Source organism: Schistocerca cancellata, chromosome 6, assembly GCF_023864275.1.
Source record: "Schistocerca cancellata isolate TAMUIC-IGC-003103 chromosome 6, iqSchCanc2.1, whole genome shotgun sequence".
Lineage (NCBI taxonomy): Eukaryota > Metazoa > Arthropoda > Insecta > Orthoptera > Acrididae > Schistocerca > Schistocerca cancellata.
Window position 1 is genome coordinate 316,119,335 of NC_064631.1, and position 23,098 is coordinate 316,142,432.

Genomic DNA, 23,098 nt, shown 5'->3' on the forward strand with positions numbered 1-23,098 from the left:
ATTCCATCCACAGTCAAACGGTGAGGCTGAACGACTGGTCCGCACGTTTAAGGCTCAGATGACGAAACTCCCGACTTCTTCTGCTGATGATGCGCTTCTCCAGTTTCTGGCTTCTTACCATTTCAGCCCCATGGGCGACCACAGCCCGGCTGAGCTCTTACATGGCCGACAGCCCCGCACGCTACTTCATCTTCTGTGGCCTTCCACCTCAAGGCTGCAGGTGGCTTCGCTTGGCTGGTTCACCGCTGATGACCTTGTCTGGGTATGGGGATATGGCAGGCGGCCAAAATGGAGTCCTGGCCTCATCTTACAACACCGTGGCCAACGCCTGTATGAAATCCAGACGGACACGGGTGTTGCAGTGCGTCATTCAGACCAGCTTCGGCCTCATGTGCTGGCAATGCCTGTTCCGGATGCCGCTACACAACCTTCGGCTCTACCTGACACTCAGGATACTGGAATCTCTCATTACTCACAACGCAGTCCTCTCACCAAAATATCGGTGCCAGCACAAGAACAGACACAAGAAACAGGTAGAAGCAGTTAAATCAAGAAAGCAGGTTACCAAGGCTGGCTAACCATGAGGATAAAAAGGAAAAGCCAGCCACAAAGGACATGTGCTAAAACTTAGAGCAAATTATAAAACTCACCCTCAGGAATAAAACATAAAACTAAAGCTGCTGTTGAGGTATTATCACCCAACACTGAAGGTAGGGTGCTGGGAAGGTTAAAAGTCCACTGCAGAGTGGCTAATAATGGGCAGTCCAGCAAGAGATGGACGAATATCATTCTTGAGCCACAGCGACACCAAGGTGGGTCCTCCCAACGGAGGAGGTAACCATGCGTCAGCCACGTATGGCCAATGCGGAGCCAACGGAAAACCACAGAGTCCCTGTGAGAGGCACACACAGAGGTCTTCAACACATTTGTAGTTTCCTTAATGGCACACAGCTTCTTGTGCGTACTTAGGTTACGCCATTCCATCTCCCAAAGTCACAAAACCTTGCGGTGTACTGAACACAGGTCAGTTTCAGAGAAGCCGATTTCCATAAGTGATTTCCTCATAGCCCGTTTGGCCAGCCTGTCGGCAAGTTCATTGCCTGGGATTTCGACGTGACCTGGGATCCAGACAAACACCACTGAACGACTGGACTGTTCCAGGGCATAGACGAACTCCTGGATGGTCGCTACCAAAGGATGATGAGGGTAGCACTGGTCGACAGCTTGTAGGCTGCTCAAGGAGTCAATACACAGGAGAAATGACTCACCCGGGCAAGAGTGGATGTGCTCAAGAGCATAAGATATGGCCACCAGCTTAGCAGTGAAAACACTGCAGCCATCTGGCAAGGAGTGCTGTTTTATATGTCCTCTATGAACATAGGCAAAGCCAACATGACCATCAGCCATCAAGCCATTGATGTAAACCACTTCATGGCCCCGGTACATGTCGAGAATCGAAAGGAAGTGACAGCGGAAGTCGCAGGGTTAACCAAGTCCTTACGGCCATGTGAAAGGTCCAGGCACAGCCGCGGCCTAGGTGTACACCATGGAGGTGTTCATGAATGAACCTCAAGTATAAGTGGTAAAGTCAAGGACTCCAGTTCGGAGAGAAGGCATTGCACACTGCGATTGTAAGCCCTGACCTGGGCCGCCGATGCGGGAGATGAATTACTTTGGGTGGGAAAAGGAGACGGTAATTCAGATGCACAGGAGAACTACGAATTTGTGCAATGCAACTGGCGAGCAGTTGTGCACACTTAACCTTCAATGGAGGGACTCCAGCCTCCACCAGGACGCTGGTCACCGGACTCGTCCTGAAAGATCCTGTCTAGGCTAACATCACAGTGGTGCACTGGGTCGAGTAAACACAACATTGAGGGCAATGCTGAACCATAAACCGGACTCCAATAGTCAAGGCAAGATTGAACAAGGGCTCTGTAGAGCTGCAGCAGTGTAGAGCAATCTGCATCCCAGTTGGTGCTGCTCAGGCAGGGGAGGGCAACAAGGTGCTGCCACCACTACCACTTAAGCTGATGGAGGTGAGGAAGCTAAGCCAATCGGGTGTTGAAAACAAGCCCTAAGAATCGATATGTCTCCACTACGGGAACAGTACGATGCTGACAGAAGTGCATAACACACGACTTTGCAGCTGAAAACTGGAAAATGTGGGCTAGAGCCCATGACTGCGCCTTGTGGATGGCTCCCCATAGGTGACACTTAGCAGCACCATACTGGTACAGCAGTACAAAATGCAGAAGTCGTCTGAATGCAGAGAAGGTGAGACAGATGGCCCTACAGCTGCTGCTAGACCATTAATGGCCACTAAAAATAAAGATACACTCAATACGGAGCCCTGTGGGACCCCATTCTCCTGGATATGGGGGGAACTATGGGAAAGCACCAACTTGGACATGGAAAGCATGAAGCGACAGGCAATTTTGGATAAAAATCGGGAGCTGGCCTCTGAGAGCCCACTCGTACAATGTGACAAGCATATGATGTCGCCAGGTGATGTCATACACTTTTCGTAAATCAAAAAAGACAGCAAGCAGGTGTTGGCATCTGGAAAAGGCTGTTCAGATGGGAGACTTTAGGGACACAAGATTATCGTTGGTAGAGCAACCCTGGCGGAAGCCATCCTGATATGGAGCCAGTAGGCCACATGACTCCAGGACCCAAACCAACCACCGACACATACTACATTACAGCAACTTACAAAGAACATTGGTGAGGCTGATGGGCTGATAGCTATCCACATCAAGCGGGTTTTTGCCGGGTCTGAGCACCAGAACTATGGTGCTCTCCAGCCGTCGTGATGGAAAAGCACCATCGCACCAGATCCGGTTGAAGATGAGATGTCACTTGTAGTCAGATGAGAGATGTTTAATCATCTGACTGTGGATCCGATCTGGCCCAGGAGCTGTGTCGGGGCAATGTGCAAGGGCACTGATGTGCTCCCACTCTGTAAATGGGGTGTCATAGGGTGCAATGTGGCATGTAGCGAACGAGAGAACTGTCCTTTCCAAACCACCACTCGAGAGTGCGAAAGGCTGGGGGGTAGTTCTCCAACACAGAGGCTCGAGCATAGCGCTCAGCAAAATGATCAGCAATCACATTTGCGGAGGTAGATAACACGCCATTGTTGTTAATGCAAGGGACCCTTGTTGGGGTCTGGCACTAAAAGGCATCTACATCGATGTTACCATGTGGTGTGGGGAGGGGGGGGGGGGGGGGAGAGGAGAGTCAACAGTGATATCAGAGGTGAAAGTTCCCCAGTCTGCCTTGTTTAAAGCCCATCTGGGCAGGTGTCCGTGGGCCTAACACTGGGGCAGTGACAGGAAGTTGGGGAAGTGGTCACTACCACACAGGTCATGTGCTCTCCAGTGGATGGATGGGAAAAGTCCTGGGCTGCACATGGATAAATCAATGGCCGAGTAACTGCCACGAGCCACACTGAAACGTGTGGCGGCCCCAGTATTTAAGAGGCAGAGGTCGAACTGAGGCAGTAAAGTTTCAACATCTCTGCCTCGGTCAGTAAGCCACCCCACAAGGGGTTATGAGTGTTTAAATCTTCCGAAAGTAGGAAAGGTTTAGGGAGTTGATCAATCAGTGCAGCTAATACATTCAGGGATACTGCACCATCTGGAGAGAGATATGCACTGCAGACAGTTATTTCCTGTGTTATCCTTATTCTGACAGCCACAGCTTCAAGAGGGGTTTGAAGAGGCACAGTTTCACTACAGACTGAGTTTAGGACATAAATGCAAACTGCACCTGACACTTGATTATAGCCGCTATGGTTCTGTAATATCCCTTATAGCCACAGAGTCATTCCAGATGTGGAAAGGGTTCTGGATGCCGTGAAGGGTACAGGGTGCACCCATCTGCAGGTGGTCGCTCATGTCGGCACCAATGATGTGTGTCGCTATGGATCGGAGGAAATCCTCTCTGGCTTCCGGCGGCTATCTGATCTGGTGAAGACTGCCAGTCTCGCTAGCGGGATGAAAGCAGAGCTCATCATCTGCAGCTTCGTTGACAGGACTGACTACGGACCTTTGGTACAGAGCCGACTGGAGGGTCTGAATCAGAGGCTGAGACAGTTCTGTGGCCGTGTGGGCTGCAGATTCCTCGACTTGCACTATAGGGTGGTGGGGTTTTGGGTTCCGCTGGATAGAGCAGGAGTCCACTACACACAGCAGGCGGCTACATGAAAAGCAACTGAAATCACTCAACAGAGGGAAGTCCACTGGACCTGACGGGATACCAATTCGATTCTACGCACAGTACGCAAAAGAACTTGCCCCCCTTCTAACAGCCGTGTACTGCAAGTCTCTAGAGGAACAGAAGGTTCCAAATGATTGGAAAAGAGCACAGGTAGTCCCAGTCTTCAAGGAGGGTCGTCGAGCAGGCAAAACTATAGACCTATATCTCTGACGTCAATATGTTGTAGAATTTTAGAACATGTTCTTTGCTTGCATATCATGTCATTTCTGGAAACCCTGAAGCTACTCTTTAGGAATTAACATGGATTCCAGAAACAGAGATCGTGTGAGACCCAACTCGCTTTATGTGTTCACGAGACCCAGAAAATATTAGATACAGGCTCCCAGGCAGATGCCATTTTCCTCGACGTCTGGAAGGCGTTCCATACAGTTCCACACTGTCGCCTGGTAAAGTAAGAGGCTACGGAATATCAGACAAGCTGTGTGGCTGGATTGAAGAGTATTTAGCAAACAGAACACAGCATGTTGTTCTCAATGGAGAGACGTCTACAGACAAAGTAACCTCTGGCGTGCCACAGGGGAGTGTTATGGGACCATTGCTTTTCACAATATATATAAATGACCTAGTACATAGTGTCAGAAGTTCCATGCGGCTTTATGCAGATGATACTGTAGTATACAGAGAAGTTGCAGCATTAGAAAATTGTTGCAAAATGCAGAAAGATCTGCAGCGGATAGGCACTTTGTGCAGGGAGTAGCAACTGACCCTTAACACAGACAAACGTAATGTATTGCGAACACATAGAAAGAAGGATCCTTTATTGTATGATTATATGATAGCGGAACAAACACTGGTAGCAGTTACTTCTGTAAAATATCTGGGGGTATGTGTGCGGAACGATTTGAAGTGGAATGATCATACGAAATTAATTGTTGGTAAGGCGGGTACAAGGTTGAGATTCATTGGGAGAGTCCTTAGAAAATGTAGTCTATCAACAAAGGAGGTGGCTTACAAAACACTCGTTCGACCTATACTTGAGTATTGCTCATCAGTGCGGAATCCATACCAGGTCAGGTTGACGGAGGAGATAGAGAAGATCCAAAGGAGAGTAGCGCATTTCGTCACAGGGTTATTTGGTAAGCGTGTTAGAGTTACGGAGATGTTTAGCAAACTCAAGTGGCAGACTCTGCAAGAGAGGCGCTCTGCATCGTGGTGTAGCTTGCTGTCCAGGTTTCGAGAGGGTGCGTTTCTGGATGAGGTATCAAATATATTGCTTCCCCCTACTTATACCTCCCGAGGAGATCACAAATGTAAAATTAGAGAGATTCGAGCGCAAACGGAGGCTTTCCGGCAGTAGTTCTTCCCACGAACCATACGCGACTGGAACAGGAAAGAGAGGTAATGACAGTGGCACGCCACACACTGTTGGGTGGCTTGCAGAGTATAAATGTAGATGTAGATGTAGGGCAGGAGCCCACATTGCCTGAAACCAGGTTTCCTGGAGGGCAATGCAGAAAGCAGGTGTAAAGCTTAACAGTTTCCGTAGCTCAACTAGGCAGCAGAAAATACCACCGCAATTCCACTGGGGGATGATGTCACATGAGACAGGTAAGGCATGAAACATTCAATGAGGCAGTTTATGCCTCGGGGTCACCTGGTGCCACTTATTGCTTGAGCAGTCTATATCCATTGGGTCTGAGGATCCGGTGAGATCTAGGTCCTCAGCAGATGCCATAATCTCCACCTTATCCCCAGACGCAGAGCTTGTAGGTAGCGGTGGTATGGTGCGACCACAATTTCCCTGGTCTTAGGAGTCTTGTTTTTGGACTTTCCTGGTTGCTCCTTGGGTTTCTCTGGCGGGGAGGGCTTCACTGATGCCGTCTCCGGGACTGAGGATGAGCGTGAAGCCCTACAACCAGCTGCTTTTGGGCACTTCAGTCATTGGCAGGCGTCATCTTTCACACTAGCAGAAACCTGGGAAGGGAATAACCCAAGGGGCCCCTTCCTGGTGAGAGGAGCCGAAGAATACTTGCGCTTCTCCAGCTGAGAAGTGGAGATTGGTGTCCCCAATGGTTGGGGTCTAGTGATCCCCAAGTAGAGGGTGAAAGAGCAACAGGGGGGGAAGTGCTCCCCACCATCACGGGGCAGGTGTAGCCTTCTGGCTCTGAGAGCCGACTGTAATTCACAGAAATGATGGGGCTACAACTATTCTTGTAGCAGCGGCATATAAGGAGGTCATAGCCACAGGATGTACGCACTCGTCTTTTCTCTTAGCCTTGATGTAGGTCAGTCAGTCCAGTGTCTTGTATTCCACGATATTCCTCACTTCCTGTAAAATCCTGCAGTCTGGCGAGCAAGGTGAACGATGCTCTTCACATCCGACACAGATGGGAGGCAGGGCACATGGAGTATTGGGATGTGATGGATGTCTGCAATTTCGACATGTGACGCTGGATATACAGCGGGAAGACATATGGCCATACTTACAGCATTTAAAGCACCTCATTGGGGGAGGGATATATGGTTTGACATCACAGCGGTAGACCATCGCCTTGACCTTATCAGGTAAGGTGTCGCCTTCAAAGGCCAAGACGAAGGCACCACAGGCAACCAGATTATTCCTCAGACCCCGATGGACACACCACACAAAATAAACACCTCTCCACTCTAAATTGGTGTGCAGATCATCGTCAGACTGCAAAAGAAAATCCCTGTGGAATAAGATACCCTGGACCATATTGAAGCTCTTATGTGGCTTGATGAGAACATATCATCCCCCAACTTGTTACAAGCGAGTAAAGCCCACGAGTCGGTAGAGAATGCTGTTTTTATCAAGACTGACCCGAAGCGCATTTTGGACAAGCCCTCCACCTTCCCAAACTTGTCCTCTAAATGCTCTACAAAAGACTGTGGCTTCATTGAAACACAGGAGGCCCCTTAAGTTCTCGTACATACGAAATACCAGAGTGAATAAGGTTCACTGCCATCCTCAGCCTAGCATTCCTCCCATGGTGTGGCAATGGAGGGGGAAGATTTAGGGTCATAGTTTCTTGCATTTCACTGTGACTTGGAACACTTAGAGACTGTTGGTGTCGGGGTGGGCGGGGGCAGTCGGGGTGGGCGGGGGCAGTCGGGGTGGGCGGGGGCATGGAGCAGTTGGGGGAGCAGGAGAGAGTGGGAGGGGTGGGAGGAACAGGGGGTGGAAGATGAGGGGGTCGGGCAGGGAGAAGGCAGGAGGGTATACGAGTAGGGGCAGTGTAAGGGGGTTTGTGGAGGGAGGGGAGGGGGAGGGTGGTGGGCGAGACCAAGGAAGAGCGTGTGGGCCAAGAGGGTAGGGTGAAGGGGAGGGCATAAGGTGGGGGGGGGGGGAGGGGAGGAGGGTGAGGAATGGGTAGTGAGGGGGGAGTAAAAGTTACAGATGGAGCCCAAGGCTTGACTGCAGTAAGTAGTTGCAAGTAAACATAGGTTTCAGTACTTATGCAGAGATGAAGAGACTGGCACAGAATATAGCATAGCTTTTACAAAGAACTAAGGGAAACTTACTACTCAAAGGAAGGAAGTTGACACCATCAGTTTGTCATGTTTAATACTACAGTTTCATGTGTAGTGAGTAACAGTACTCTCGTTCAATAGAATGGCAGTCCATGCCCAAGCAGTGTATGAATTCCTTATTCAAAATTGACTTTATAGTTTAAAAAGCAGATGTACATCAACTCAATTATCCTCATAAATCCCCAGTTTATGTCCCATAGACTTTTAAATTTTGGCGTCTTACTGTAAAGTCTTTACATGTAAATCAAATAGCTATTGTCTTGAAACGGAGCGGGCTACAGTCTTGCCGCAGTGGATACACCGGTTCCTGTCAGATCACCGAAGTTAAGCGCTGTGGCCAGCACTTGGATCTGTGACCATCCAGGCCGCCATGTGCTGTTGCCATTTTCCAGGATGCACTCAGCCTCGTGATGCCAATTGAGGAGCTACTCGAACGAATAGTAGTGGCTCCGGTCAAAGAAAACCATCGTAACGACTGGGAGAGCAGTGTGCTGACCACACGCCCCTCCTATCCGCATCCTCAGCTGAGGATGACATGGCAGTTGGATGGTCCCAATAGGCCACTTGTGACCTGAAGACGAAATGCTTGAAACAGAGCATGTGACTAACATGTAAGAAAAAAAAAAAAAAAGTCTTGTATGCTGAATTGTACCTCAGTTAATCTCAAATAGCCAGGAGTCACTACTTAAGACCAGCAATTTAAATTCTTCCACAACTGAGTAGAAATATCAATTTCTAGCTCTTCATCTTCCTCAGTTGTCTCTGTAATATGCCTTGGCCATATAATGACAGCATGTAACAGCAAAGTCAAAAAGCTGACCACAGTATATTACCAGACAAAACTCAATTAACTGATGAGGCAGGCTCTTTTATGTTGACTTCTAATAGTTTTTAAGGTATACTTTGACTTGTTCCACATCCCTGAAGGTGGTTCTTTTTGATGGGATCTACCGAACATAAGTGATAGATGGACAGATTAAAAACTGCCAGTGGACAAAATCTCCAACACAAAAAATATCCTGATAGAGCAATTGAAGAAGAAAGAAGTGAACGTTAATGTAAACATTTATAAACAAAACAGAAGAAAAGCATAACATCACAATTGAAGGGAAGCCATTAAAAACATATTTGTAAATTTTATGACAATAGTACGAGAAGGATACACTGCAACTCAACATACAGTGGAGATGCTGATTGTGAGTCAAAGAGAGGCACAACAAAGAGACTGCTTAACAAGTTCTTTTGAATTAAACACCAAACACACATTTGTGCAAACACAACTCGCACAACCAAGGCCTTGGCCGGCAGAAACTGTTATTTGTAAATTTAAGTACTTTGGCTCTATCATCAATACAGATGAGAAGGAAGAAGAAATTTAAAAAACAGGCTGCCTGTTTAATGCAGTCAGACAGAATTTCCTCAACAAGACAAAGATATTGAATGGGTAACTTGCTATAAACCTCTGCAGAAGACTATCCAAGAGCAACAGCTGAAATGGTCTTCGCACGTCCTCCGAATATTGAAATATCAACCACTAAGGCCAATGAAGGAATTAAGGGTAGAAAGTAAGGATGGAAAAGAAAGAAATGGGGAAAGGGAATAGAAAAAGGACTTACAGAAAGGGTAACTGATTGTAAGAGAGGCACAACAGCAGCTATTCCGTTAGCAGAATACTTGTGGAGTGCACATGAGCACTTTTTAGGCTAGATGGTAGTTTGAGCTACTCCAATGAACACTCGCCTGTCAATACACAGCAAGGGAAGTAAGACCATGTTCAGAGTAAAGACACTAACTGTCAAAATTTTATCAATAAACTGTCAAAGTAATCATAAAAAAGATTCTGAATTTACTGCCCTCCAGGAAAGTTCTCACACTCAAATTATTCTTGATACCATGAGCTGACAAACTAGAAGTGGAGACCATCAATATATTTGGTGAATCATGGAACGTGTATCAGAAAGACAGGCTAGAAGCCACAGGAAGGGGAGTGTTCATTGCAGCTGACAAAAATATTGTCTCAAATGAGGTCGAAGTTGAGTGTGACAGTGAAGTTATCTGGTTACATATAGCAGGTCCAAGCAAAACCAAGTTAATTGCTAGGTCGAAGTTGAGTTTGACAGTGAAGTTATCTGGTTACGTATAGCAGGTCAAAGCAAAACCAAGTTAATTGCTAGGTCGAAGTTGAGTGTGACAGTGAAGTTATCTGGTCACGTATAGCAGGTCCCAGCAAAACCAAGTTAATTGCTAGATTTTTTACTGGCCACCCAATTCTACTATGATGGTTTGAGAGTCATTCATTCAAAGAAGTTCTACAGTCAGTAGGGTGTAAATAACCAGAATTTGCGATACTAGTCGGAGGCAACTTTAACCTACCAAGTATAGATTGAGATATCTTTGGATTCATTGCTGGGTTTACAGACAGACAATCATGTGAAATACTTCTGACCACATTTTCTGAGAACTGTCTTGAGCAGCTAGCTCGGCAGCCCACAGGCAATTGAAATATCTTAGACTTTGTAGCTAAAAATAGGCTGGACCTTATCAACAGTGTCAGTATAGAAATGGGAACTATCAATCATGATATCACTATAGCAACTATGGTTATGAAAGTTAATATATCAGTTAAGAATGCTAGGAGAGTGTTTCTGCTAGAAACAGCAGATAAGCAGTTGTTAGCATCTCACATAGATAGTGAATTGCCATCATGTAGTTACAGCAAGATGGACGTACAGGAATTATAGGCAAAGTTTACACAGATAGCAAAATGTGTTCTTGAGAGGGATTAAGGATGGGAAAGATCTACCACTGTTCAATAACAAGATTAAGAAAATGTTGAGGAAGCAGTCACTGTTCCACTCTCAGTGCAAAAGAGAATGCACAAATGATGTAAAGCAAAGTTTAGCAGAGATTCATGCATCTGTGAAAAGTACTATGCATGAAGCATGTAACAACTACCCCAGTCACACCTTAGCTAAGTGTCTGGCTGAGAACCCAAGAAAATTTTGGTCCTATGTAAAAGCACTCAGTGGGTCTGAAGCTTCTACACAGTTACCTGTTATCCAGCCTGGTGTGGCAGCTGAAGATAGCAAAATGATAGCCGAAGTTTGAATTTCATGTTCAAGAACTCATTCATCCAGGAGACTCTTACTAACACACCATCATTTGACTATCAGACAGACTCCCGATGGACAACACAGTAATAAGCAACCCTGGAGTAAAGAAACAACTGAAAGTGTTGAAAACAAATAAGTCACCAGGTCCGGTTGGAATTCTGATTTGGTTTTTCAAAGAGTACTTTACAGTATTGGCCCCTGACCAGCTTGCATTCATCATGAATCTCTTGCCCAGTACAAAGACATAATCAACTGGAAGAAAGTACAGGTGACTCGTGTATATAAGAAGCGCAAAAGAACAGACCTGAAAAATTTCAGACCAATCTCCCTAACATTGGGTTGTTGCAGAATCCTTTAACATATTCTCAGTTTGAATGTAATATATTTTCTTGGGGCAGAGAAGTTTATGTCCACCAATCATCGTTTTAGAAAGCTTTGCTCATGCTAAACTCAATTTGCCCTTTTCTCACATTATATACTGCGAACTATGGATAAAGGGCAAGAGGCAGATTCTATATTTCTAGATTTCTGAAAAGTGTTTGACATGGCGCCCCATTGCAGGCTGTTGAAGATATAAGCCTATGGAGAAGGTTCACAGATGTGTGAGGGCTCGGCGACTTCTTAAGTTATACAACCCAATGTGTTATCCTCGATGTCGAGTGTTTCTAAGAGAAGGGTATCATCAGGAGTGCCCAAGGGGAGTGTGATAGGACTGCTATTATTCTCTATATACGATTTGGAGGACAGGGTGAACATTAATCTGTGGTTGTTTGCTGCTGATGATATGGTTACGGTAAGGTGTCAGAGTTGACTGTACAGGGATACAAGATGATTTAGACAAAATTTTTAGTTGGTGTGATGAATGAAGCTAGCTATAAATGTAGAAAAATGTAGAAAAACAAACCTCTAATGTTCAATTACAGCATTAGTAGTGTCCTGACTGATACAGTCAGGTTGTTTAAATATCTGGTCATAACATTGCAAATCAATATGAAATGGAACAAGCATGTGACGCTTGTGGTAGGGAAGGTGAATGGTCGACTTTGATTGGGAGAATTTTAGGAAATTGTGGTCTATCTGTAAAGTACACCACATATAGGAGGCTACTGTGGCCTATTCTTGAGTATTGCTCTAGTGTTTGGGATCCTTACCAGGTCAGATTAAAGGAAGCAACTCGGAGGCGGGCTGCTAGATTTGTTACTGGTAGGTTAAAACATCATGCAAATGTTACGAACATGCTTCAGAAACTCAAATTGGAATCCCTGGAGGAAAGGCGACATTCTTTTCGAAGAACACTATTGAGAAAATTTGGAGAACTGGCATTTGAAGCTGAATGCAGAATGATTCTACCGCCTTTAACATACATTGTTGACAAGGACCATGAAGATAAGATATGAAAAATTAGGGCTCATACTGCAGCATACAGACAATCATTTTTCCCTCGCTCTATTTGCAAGTGGAACAGGAAATTAAATGACTAGTAGTCGTATGGGGTACCCTCCACCATGCGCCATACAGTGGGTAGTGGAATATCTATCCAGATGTGGATGTAGATGTAGAGTAACATCAACTGCAGATATAAGACGACGGAGGTCCCTCATACCCACTATGCTGTGAGGCGGATGAAAATAAACAAGAATGTGTACATTCCAAATCATTTCCTGAACAGGTTACTTTCTATTACACAAATTATAGGTCTAACAGTTAACCTTATCAGTTATCGTAAACCACAGCTGTAACTGGAAGAAAGATTTCCAATACTGTCACAACAGACAATACTGTCACAACAGAGGCATTTCACGCTCGCAAAATTGAAAACAGTTGCTTGGCACGAGCCAAAGGCTATGCCAACATCATGACCAATTCACTGATGGTGATAAAGCAATTTTCCAGACCCATTTTCTTTATGTCTTCCACATTACGGTCACTGAGTGAAGTGCTAGGGTTTCCAGGATGGCTGTCCTCCTTCAATGACTTCTTGATCCAATTTGAGACATTTAAAACACTTGTAAACCCTCATTTTACTCATAGTAGTTCTACATTCTGAATGTGGTGCTGCACTTCATTCCATTTTACAGGCAAAATTTAGTGCAAATTCTTTAAGCCATCTTTTTCGAAAGTAGGAAGATGCCAGCACTTGAAAACGCATATAATCTTTTTGATGGACAAAACTAAATATTAAAAGCAGCTGAAACTGCAAACATTCATCAGTAACATGTACCGACAAGACAAAAAAAATAAAACACAAAATCTTATGTACTGAGCCTACAAAATTAAAAAATCCCATGGATGTCTGTCAGTGTTCTGGAGCCAAGTCAGCAAGTTTAAATCTTTGTGAAAATTATCATTATATCTTGTATTGATTGCATGAATTGAGCTGTTAGTTTGAAAGAGAGATATTTTTAATTGAAATTTCATTAATGAATAAAGGTATTGAGAAGTGGTAGTTAATATTCCTAGTTTCTAACTGGCCTCTGCAGGGTGCTCTAAAGTTCACACCTCAGATTATTCTTATTAAACATTTCTTGACCAGAAAACTTTGGCTTGGTTTGGTGTGTTACCCCAAGAAACAATACCATATGACATTACGGTATGGAAGTAACCGTAATATACCAGTTTTTCGTTTTTGTATCACTTGTTTTTGACAACACTCACATTGCAAAGAAGAGATTTGTTTACGTGCTTCTGCAGATCTGTGGAATACTTCTCCTAGTGTAATTTATTCTCAAGTTTTACTCCCTAAAACATTGTCAACTACTTCTATATCTTCATTGTCACATTTTAGGCATACAGCCGTGGCAAACCTCTTAATTTTTCAAAGTTTAGTGGCAGAGAATAGGCTAGGAACCACTGACTGATGTTCATCAAAATTTAATTAACCAATATTACTAAGACTATACTTAATTTGCTATTTATTGGAACGTCTATACCACCTACAAACAAACTTGGTTCTTGTATCACACACATCAAAAAAAGTTTTGCAAGAGTTTCGGAACCTGTACAGAAAATTGGAATAGAGATCAACATAATCATCATTTCCACCCTTTTTACTCATGGAAACCACACATTGCAAGTTGTACCACCATACAGCAAGACCTTCAGAGGCGATGGTCCAGATTTCTGTAAACATCGGTACCTCTAATACCCAGTAGCACGTCTTCTTGCATTGATGCATGCCTGTATACGTTGTGGTATACCATCCACAAGTTCATCAAGGCACTGCTGTTATACATTGTCCCACTCCTGAACAGCGATTTGGCATAGATCCCTTAGTGTTGGTGTGTCACGTCGTCCATAAACAACCCTTTTCAATCTATCCCCGGCATGTTCAATATGATTAATGTCTGGAGAACATGATGGCCACTCAAGTCAAGCGATGCCGTTATCCTGAAGGAAATCATTCATTCACAAGATGTGCATGATAGGGGCACAAACTGTCATCCACGAAGACAAATGCCTCGCCAATATGGTGCACTATCGGTCCGAGGATGGCATTCACGTATCATACAGCCGTTACGTTGTCTTTTATGACCACCAGCAGTGTATGTTGGACTCTCATAATGCCACCCCAAAACAGCAGAGAACCTCCACCTTGTTGCACTCCTGGAGAGTGTGTCTAAGGCAGGGCCGGTCAAACGCCGCACAGTGTGCAGACGTGCGTAAGTGCTGCACGTGTGCGACATCTGTTATTAGACATGTGTCCTAAATAAACGGCGGCGGCTCCACTTCCCTGTTTATGTGGTACAAGCAAGAGCACAAGATACCCAGTCTCGTTTACCCCTGGTAACCGAAATCTTAACAGAGAAGTACTGAGAAATGGGAGGTACTGTGAAAAAGCAAAGGACGGGAGATCTATGTTCTCAGTCGTTTAAAAATGACTGGGAACTGCAATTCTTTTTTGTAGCTGTTGGTGAAAACTCACAATTTTTGCTGTGCCGCCGAATAATAGGCGGCCAGCGTAAGTTTCCAATTGAAAGACACTACAATACATATCACAAAGACGAGTGTAGTGTACTCAACAGTGAAGAACGGCAAGCAAAATTAAATGTCCTTAAGAAAATGGATGAGACACATCAACTCGATTATCATTTCTCATGGCCAGTGATAAATGTGTTTGGATTTATGCCTTTCATAATTAAAAATTATTGTTTACTAACTCTGCATTATTGCCTCATTCTGCTCCATGTTACATTATTATCAGGAATGTTGGTCATTAAATCGATTGTTCCAATGTATACTTACATTTAGGGTATATGTGCACGTGTGTGTGTGTGTGTGTGTGTGTGTGTGTGTGTGTGTGTGTGTGTGTGAAGGGCTACGCTCAGCTGAAGTCGATAAAACATAACATTCATCTAATTGTCGGTTATTGTGCAGATTTCAAACGTAACTGATGAAAGATATAGCAATAATGGTATTGAAATAACAGGTGATCGAGAGGTCTGCGGTTATCATTCTGTTCAGATGTCAGTGAGACAGAAATTATGTGGGTGTAACTGAGGGCACCGAGAATTAGTTATAGGAAACCTTGCATTAGTTTAATGTTATTTGGAATCATGAATAAGGTTCATTGGAAGTCGCTAAGTGCTCTCTTTCTTAAATACTAGATCAAAAACATTACACGTATTTACGTGCCGTCAGTCAAGCTTCCTTAATAAAAACCCAAGGTTGTTGACTGTATTACTTGTCTTACTGGGTTAAACTGTTAACATGTTTAATAAGCGAAATACTTTCCCATGGTTGGCTTGCAAGCTGTGGAAAGAGCACTAGAATGTGCCAGTACAGAGTATCCCAGCAAGTGGATAAAGCGACATCTCTGCGTAGAAACATGCACTACATGAATGCTGACGGCTGCGGCGTGCGCACTGTGACTCTGAAGTTGCACATGCGTAGGAGCACCGCACATGTGCAGAATTTCTGGCCGGCCCTGGTCTAAGGCATTTAGCCTGATCGGATTGCCTCCAAACAGGTCTCTGATGATTGTCTGGTTGAAGGCATATGCGACACTCATAGGTAAAGATAACGTGATGCAAATACTGAACAGTTCATTTGGCATGTTGTTGGACCCATCTGTACTGTGTTGCATGGTGTTGTGGTTGCACAAAGATGGACCTCGCCGTGGATGTTGGGAGTGAAGAAGTGCATCGTGCAGCTTATCGTGCACAATTTGAGTCTTAAGACATTGTCCTGTTGCTGCACGAAAAGCATTGTTCAACATGGTGGCATTGCTGTCAGGGTTCCTCCAAGCCATAATCCGTAGGTAGCGGTCATCCACTGCAGTAGTAGCACTTGGGCGGCCTGAGCGAGGCATGTCATCGACAGTTCCTGCCTCTATCTCCTCCATGTCTCAACAACATTGCTTTGGTTCACTCTGAGATGCCTGGACACTTCTCTTGTTGAGAGCCTTTCCTGGCACAAAGAAACAATGCGGATGCAACTGATCCACAGTATTGACCCTCTAGGCATGGTTGAACTACAAACAATGTGAGCCACGTAGCTCCTTCCTGGTGGAACGACTGGCAGTGATTGGCTGTTGGACCCACTCCATCTAATACGCACTGCTCATGCATGGTTGTTTACATCTTTGGGCGGGTTTAGTGACATCTCTGAGCAGTCAAAAGGACTGTCTCTGTGATACAATATCCATCGTCAACATCTGTCTTCAGGAGTTCTCGGAACCGGGGTGACGGAAAACTTTTTTGAGGTGTGTATTAGAGATGAAAGGTCATTGGTATACATAAGAAAAGAAAAAGTAAAGACCCGCAGTTGGAATCTTGTGGGACACTACATGAAAATAGTTGCCAGTTGGATGATGCCCGATCACTTAATACATGTGTCTTTCCTAATGACACCCCATTTCCTGACAAATATAGAATTTCAACCATTTTGCAGCACTTCCTGTTGCGCTGTAATAATCCAATTTACTTAAATGAATATAATGATTTACACAGTGAAATATCTTTGACAGGTCACAAAATATACAACATACACTAGTAATCTGTAATTATCATTTAATGAAGTAAGTACATTCTCACTATATGTGCAGAAAGCCATTGAGAATTCTGAACTATGACTCTGACAATATATTATTTGCTGTGAATACTTTTGGAATGAAGAAGATCACCCATCAAAAAGCGGAAGTGTTTAGTTGTTGATAGGTACACACAAAAAGAAAGGAGACTTGCTAGCTTTCAGACTAATCCTAAAACTAAAATATTTTCTTTCTTTTTTGCATGTGCCTATCAACAACTCAACACTTCTGCATTTTGGTGAGTCGCCTCCTTTGATCAAAAGATATCTGCATTCTAACAGAAATTTTCTACAACATTTATTATTTGCTGTGAGATGGTTAAGAAGCCGATTGTATGTACCTTTTCTAAAATTACAGACAATGCTAGCAAAAGTGAAATTTTATGGAATTTTACAGTATTTCTTTATTTCTTCTTGAAACTCAGGATTAACTTCAGCATATTTCAACCATTCATAAAATGTTCCACAGATAAATGACTGGTTACACAGGTAATTAAATATTTACTAAACTCAGAAACACACTAACTCTGATGATAAAGTTATCATAACCAATAGAATTTTTTAATTTTAAACATTTATGGTGAACACTGTGTATGTGGGTATGATGATGGTAACATTCGTGTTACTTCAGTTATACGTAATGACTGGACTGAGATATTCCACATCAGCTTCTACTGAGCATGACAATCCCATCTCTTCTGTAACAATTATGAAACATTTGTTTAAATGTTTTGGAACACTGCACACATATGTTAGCTATGTCTCATTTGTTCTTAATGCTACCTGCCCCTCTCCATGCATGGTTCTACCAGTCTTCTATTCTACCTCACTATATCCCATACTGTTCATTTTGCTATCTGACAAGATTATCCTTTTCTCTTAATGCATTTGGTTTGATATATGTACTACTCTCTCTATTACCTGGAATACGTCTTGTAATGAGATACAGAATCAACATTAGCACTGTTTCTGACTGACAAATACAGTTTGCCTTTTGTTTCACAAGATATCTTTATTTCTTGGGTAATCTATGGCTTCTGTGAAGACTTTGGGAAAAGCATTCAAAAGAGATACGTACTTTATCAATAAAAGTGGTTTTTTTCCATTCATGCCATAAGTAATGTAGACATCACTCCAGTTCATGTCTTTGGGTGTCCTAAAATAATTTTTGGCTTACTGACTATACCCTTTAATTTGGATTTTATATATTTTATACCTTGCTCAATTTAACACTTAATAAAAGGAATTGTGAATGTCTGAGACGCCACTGACTATTGATTTCTTAATATAATTTTGTTTATTAGATCTTTATGTAAATGTATTATCAATTGCTGTTTGTAAGCAACTACAAACCCCAGTTAGGAAATTTATGGTAGGAATTAAGTTGAATGATAGTTTACTACCTATACTGAATTCTTACTGGAAGAATTGTTAAGAAAATCTACATTAGAATCACCAGTAACTACTATTTCCTTTTTTTTTGCACTAAACAGGCTATAAATCTTCAAGATTTATGAACATATTACAACATCAGCAGCTGCTCAGCATACAATTAGTATTATGAAGGATTTACTATGAAATTCTACTTCTGCCGCCCATGCTTCCATATTCTGCTCTATGCAAAATTTATGAATGTGTCCTTAAATGTATGGCAATTCCTGAAGAATGTGGCAGTTCCTCCTTTCACCATTTCTGCTCTACAAAAGTGAGATGACAACCTGAATCCTGTAACACTTAACTGATCTACACCAGTCGTCTCACAATGATCAACTGGGCAGATGTCAATTGGGTTTGAAGACTAATTGATCAAGGCTGCTTACAAGGGAACCTCCCCATCGCACCCCCCTCAGATTTAGTTATAAGTTGGCACAGTGGATAGGCCTTGAAAAACTTAACACAGATCAATCAAGAAAACATGAAGAATTTGTGTGCAACTATGAAAAATATAAGCAAAATATACAAACTGAGTAGTCCATGTGGGACATAAGCAATATCAAGGTAAGCGTGAGCTTAGGAGCACTGTGGTCCCATGGTTAGCATGAGCAGCTGCGGAACGAGAGGTCCTTGATTCAAATCTTCCCTCGAGTGAAAAATTTATTTTCGCAAAGTTATGATCTGTCCGTTCGTTCATTCATTGACGTCTCTGTTCACTGTAATAAGTTTAGTGTCTGTGTTTTGTGAACGCACCGCAAAACGGTGCGATTAGTAGACGAAAGGACGTGCCTCTCCAATGGGAACCGAAAACATTTGATCGCAAGGTCATAGGTCAACCGATTCCTCCACAGGAAAACACATCTGATATATTCTATATGACACTGGTGACAGATAATAATTGTCTGAAAATAAAAAATTAAACCCTTCACTCAAGGGAAGACTTCAACCCAGGACCTCTCATTCCACAGCTACTCATGCTAACCACGGGACCACGGCGTTTCTGAGCTTGCACTTTCCTTGATGTTGCCCATCTTGCACATGGACTACTCAGTTTGTATATTTTGCTTATTTTTTTCATAGTTCCACACAACTTCTTCCTGTTTTCTCAATAGATCTGTGTTCAGTTTTTCAAGGCCTATCCACTGTGCCAACTTATAACTAAATCTGAGGGTGGTGCGATGGGGAGGTTCCCTTGTTAGTAGTTCATTAATTTTACTTCTTAGCCTTTGAATATTTTAATGCAATAAAAATAACTGGCATTTCACACTGACTGAGATGAAACTGGTTGGAAGTATATTTTCTGCTTATTGCTGAAAAGTCTTTAATCAACAGCTGTTTGTACTGATACAGTATACCAGAGTTATTTAGTTTGGTTTCTTTCTCAAACTGAAGGTTTGTTACAGTCCTAATGTCTCTTAAAACTTTGTTTCTTTCTGTCCTTCCTCCCCCTGAAAGTGAGTGTTCTGAACCATGTGACCACTGGTATTTTATCACTTATGACAGCACCTTCCACTCTTAAATTTTCTATTAGCCCATCTAGTTTGTCCCTCCATTTCCTGTTGACACTAGTATAATCCCACCTATTTACAGAATCAATAATAACCATGTCAATATGTAACCCTGCATCCCGCATAAGCAACCATTCAAACACAATAACAATCCTAACAATAAGTTCAAATGAAGCCAGGCAGGATGTTGAGAGCACTTGCAAACATAACACTGGTACATCTCAATGCTGATACAATGTTTGCCACATCACATCTACATTGCACACAAGATTCTGTCAACACTATTAACCAACCCAACCACTACAACCATGGTGTCTTGCTTGGTGAAGTCTGCAAACTTATCCTAAATCCCCCCCTCACCTTCTCCAGACTGGCAATAGGTTCAAAAAAAATTGTGACCATGTACTTTGATTCTAAGTCATCCCGCAAAAGTTTGCCAACACCTCTAGCATTACAACTACCTTCCCATATAATTTGATCTTCACTGACTTTCCTACCTGGGTCCTCTACCTAAGAGGTATCATCATTTCCTGATGTGAAGCTATTGTTCTATCTAAATGTTGTAAATTTTTAGCTGCACTAAAAAGTAACAAGAAAGCAACAATTTTCATTTGTTTTGAACGTAGTTTACTAATTCTCACCCTACACTTCAGCAGTTAGTAGTCTCTGTCTTTGCAAGATATTATCCTCAACTTGACATTAACATCAAGGACTCGTCTTAGTGGTGAATGGAGCTTGCCTCCTCCCTTTCCTCACACAGAAAAGTCAGCAGATATTCCTGATCACTAATGATTAAGAATGTCTGACAACAGCGAGCCTTTATGTCAGAAACACTGTTAATTAATAGATACTTTTTCATTAATCCATAGATAACTCCCATCGCATGGAAGTGGTCAAAACTTACACTTACTGTGCACCTTGTGTTTGACTACAAATAAGTAGTTCTTGTCTCACATCTCTTAATTGAGACGATATGTGAACATAATTTATTACATTTTCCCTAGTTACTGCAAGTATTTACAGCTAGCTTTGCTTGTTTTAAATATTGTTGTTTGAAGTTCATAGAAGAAAGTACTTTCACATTTTTTTAAAAGAAATCTCTCTTAAAACAAAGGAAGCAAGTTACTTTCTGTACAGACTTCCTGTTAAGCGAAAAAATGAGTTCTTCAGAAAATCTTTATCACAAAGCAATAATATAGAACAGTGGGGCTCTGCTGAACAGGGTTTTTTAATCTCTTACCAACGTTTCTTTAGGCTTCTCCGCAAATGAGGACCGGAATTTTAAGGCTTCTGTGAGGAGCTGGGCTCTGTGCTCTGAGGAAAATCTCATTGAATCATTCTTCTTGTCTTTTTTCATAGTTATTGTAAATTCATTTGACAACTGTCCAGCAACCTTAACACTAGGAGATACATTGATAAAGTCGTTGTAGAGCCATCTATTTGTAACTTCCAGCGTTGAAGGGTTGTAAGTTGTTATTCCTGCTGATCCTATTGAAAACACTCTTTTATACCTGTAACAATAACCAAGAAGCAACAGGCAACAAGTAGTTTTGTCGGCTTATATTATTAACAACTTACAGCTAAAATACTTACTTCCCTTTCCATGAATGTTTTGTGACGAGAAAGCACGCCACATCTTCATTATCTTTCAAAGGAATCATCTTGTCACATTAAACACGATGCTCTTAAAAAATATATACGGTAAGGATGGATCATTACGCCCAGTGTAACTAACGACGTTAAACGCCAGTAATTAATCGTAACTGCATCGTAAAAGGCAGTTCCCAAACCACGTGAATAATTGTATTTTGTTTTCACAACACGTCAAATGTCAAACACAGTGACGTCTGGGGTACATTATACACTGATATCAATCGCAGTTTACTCATTGGCAGCATCTGTATGCTATCGCTGACGAACTTGTTTGTTTAAGAGCATTTCGGTCAAATACCAATGTTCACTATTTCAGTACATAAACTGCCGTTCAAGTCATACCAAACCACCGCTATCGCCATCACGGAAGGGGTGTTTTGTTAGTGTCAGCTGTTTCCCTGTCGCAGTGGTGCCAAAATACTCAATATGTAGTGCGTAATATAACCTTATTGTTCTAGTTTGAAAACATGGGGAGAATGATACCACAGTTATCGCCAACTGATGAATAGGACCACCTCTTTTCCGCATCATTCATGTTTCTTTAACTTTTGTAAATGTTCGCTGCCTATGACGTGCATTGCATCGAAGTTCCTTGAACGCTGTTGTAAACTGCTTGTTCGATTTTTTCAAAAGCAACACGAAACAGTAACAGTTGCACGTAATGGTTTAGATTTTTAATAATGTGTTCGTGTTGCTATCACCATCATGAAGAGTCTTGACGTCTTGTGACATCCATTAAGTAGTTGTTTTATGCCTGTAGGTTTCGGGAATGCATCTAGATCATGCACCTTTATTGTAATGACAATCAGGCTGCAGATTTGATAAAAATAACTTCGCATTCAAAGAGCCGTAGCGTTCAGGTGTTTACCAACTTTGTGTACTCAGTACAAGTCCCATCCATTTGAGTAGTATTGAATTACAGACCCTACAAGTGTTTTGCATGCTGTCCGTTTTGTAAATAAACTGCAGTAGCCCTGTACCTGACTAATGAATCTTAGCGTGTCATTTTACCTACAGTCAAGTCTGTGTGGCAGTTCCACGTTCTGCACTTTGTTATTCACAAATACTTGTGCTACAAGAATGGACGTAGCTGTGGGTCATATTCACAAATATTTATGCAACGTGACCGGATCTAGTTGTGACTCATTAACCCTATAGTCGAAGAATACCACACTTTTATGTTTTCTGAAGTGCACATTTTGGCATTTCTTTACATTAATATCTAGTTGTTAGTCTTTGGGCCAGGTTGATATTTTGTCAAAATATAACTGATTGTTTCTGCAGTTTTTGACATGTGCAACTTCCTCATATATAAGTGCACCATCTGTGAAAAGCCTAAGATTGCAACTATTACTATCCACTAGGTCATTAATATGTAACATGAACAACGACAACCCTATTACATTCCCCAGGGGCTCAGAAGATTTTACATCAGTGTTTGTGGATGGTTGTCCATACAAGGTAATGTTGTGAATCCTGCCTCCAAGTAAATTTTTGATCCCATGCAAACCCGGTTGGATGTCCTTAAAGAACATAGGAAATACGGAAGCGTCCGATCCCGCCCGTCTGCTTTGACCCATGACGTCA

At 42.6% G+C, this 23,098-nt stretch overlaps 1 protein-coding gene across 1 annotated transcript in view; it reads right to left on the bottom strand.

Moving 5' to 3' along the window:
• LOC126190780 (dnaJ homolog subfamily C member 13) overlaps positions 1 to 21,866 on the bottom strand; it is a 362,669-nt gene extending 340,803 nt beyond the window's left edge. Inside the window, exons 1-2 of the mRNA XM_049931321.1 lie at positions 21,452 to 21,866; positions 21,099 to 21,369 (exon numbers count right to left, since the gene is read on the bottom strand). Coding sequence (XP_049787278.1) covers positions 21,099 to 21,369; positions 21,452 to 21,519 — 339 coding nt within the window. The 5' untranslated portion in view covers positions 21,520 to 21,866. The remainder of the gene's footprint in view (positions 1 to 21,098; positions 21,370 to 21,451) is intronic.
• Between the last annotated feature and the right edge of the window lie 1,232 nt (positions 21,867 to 23,098).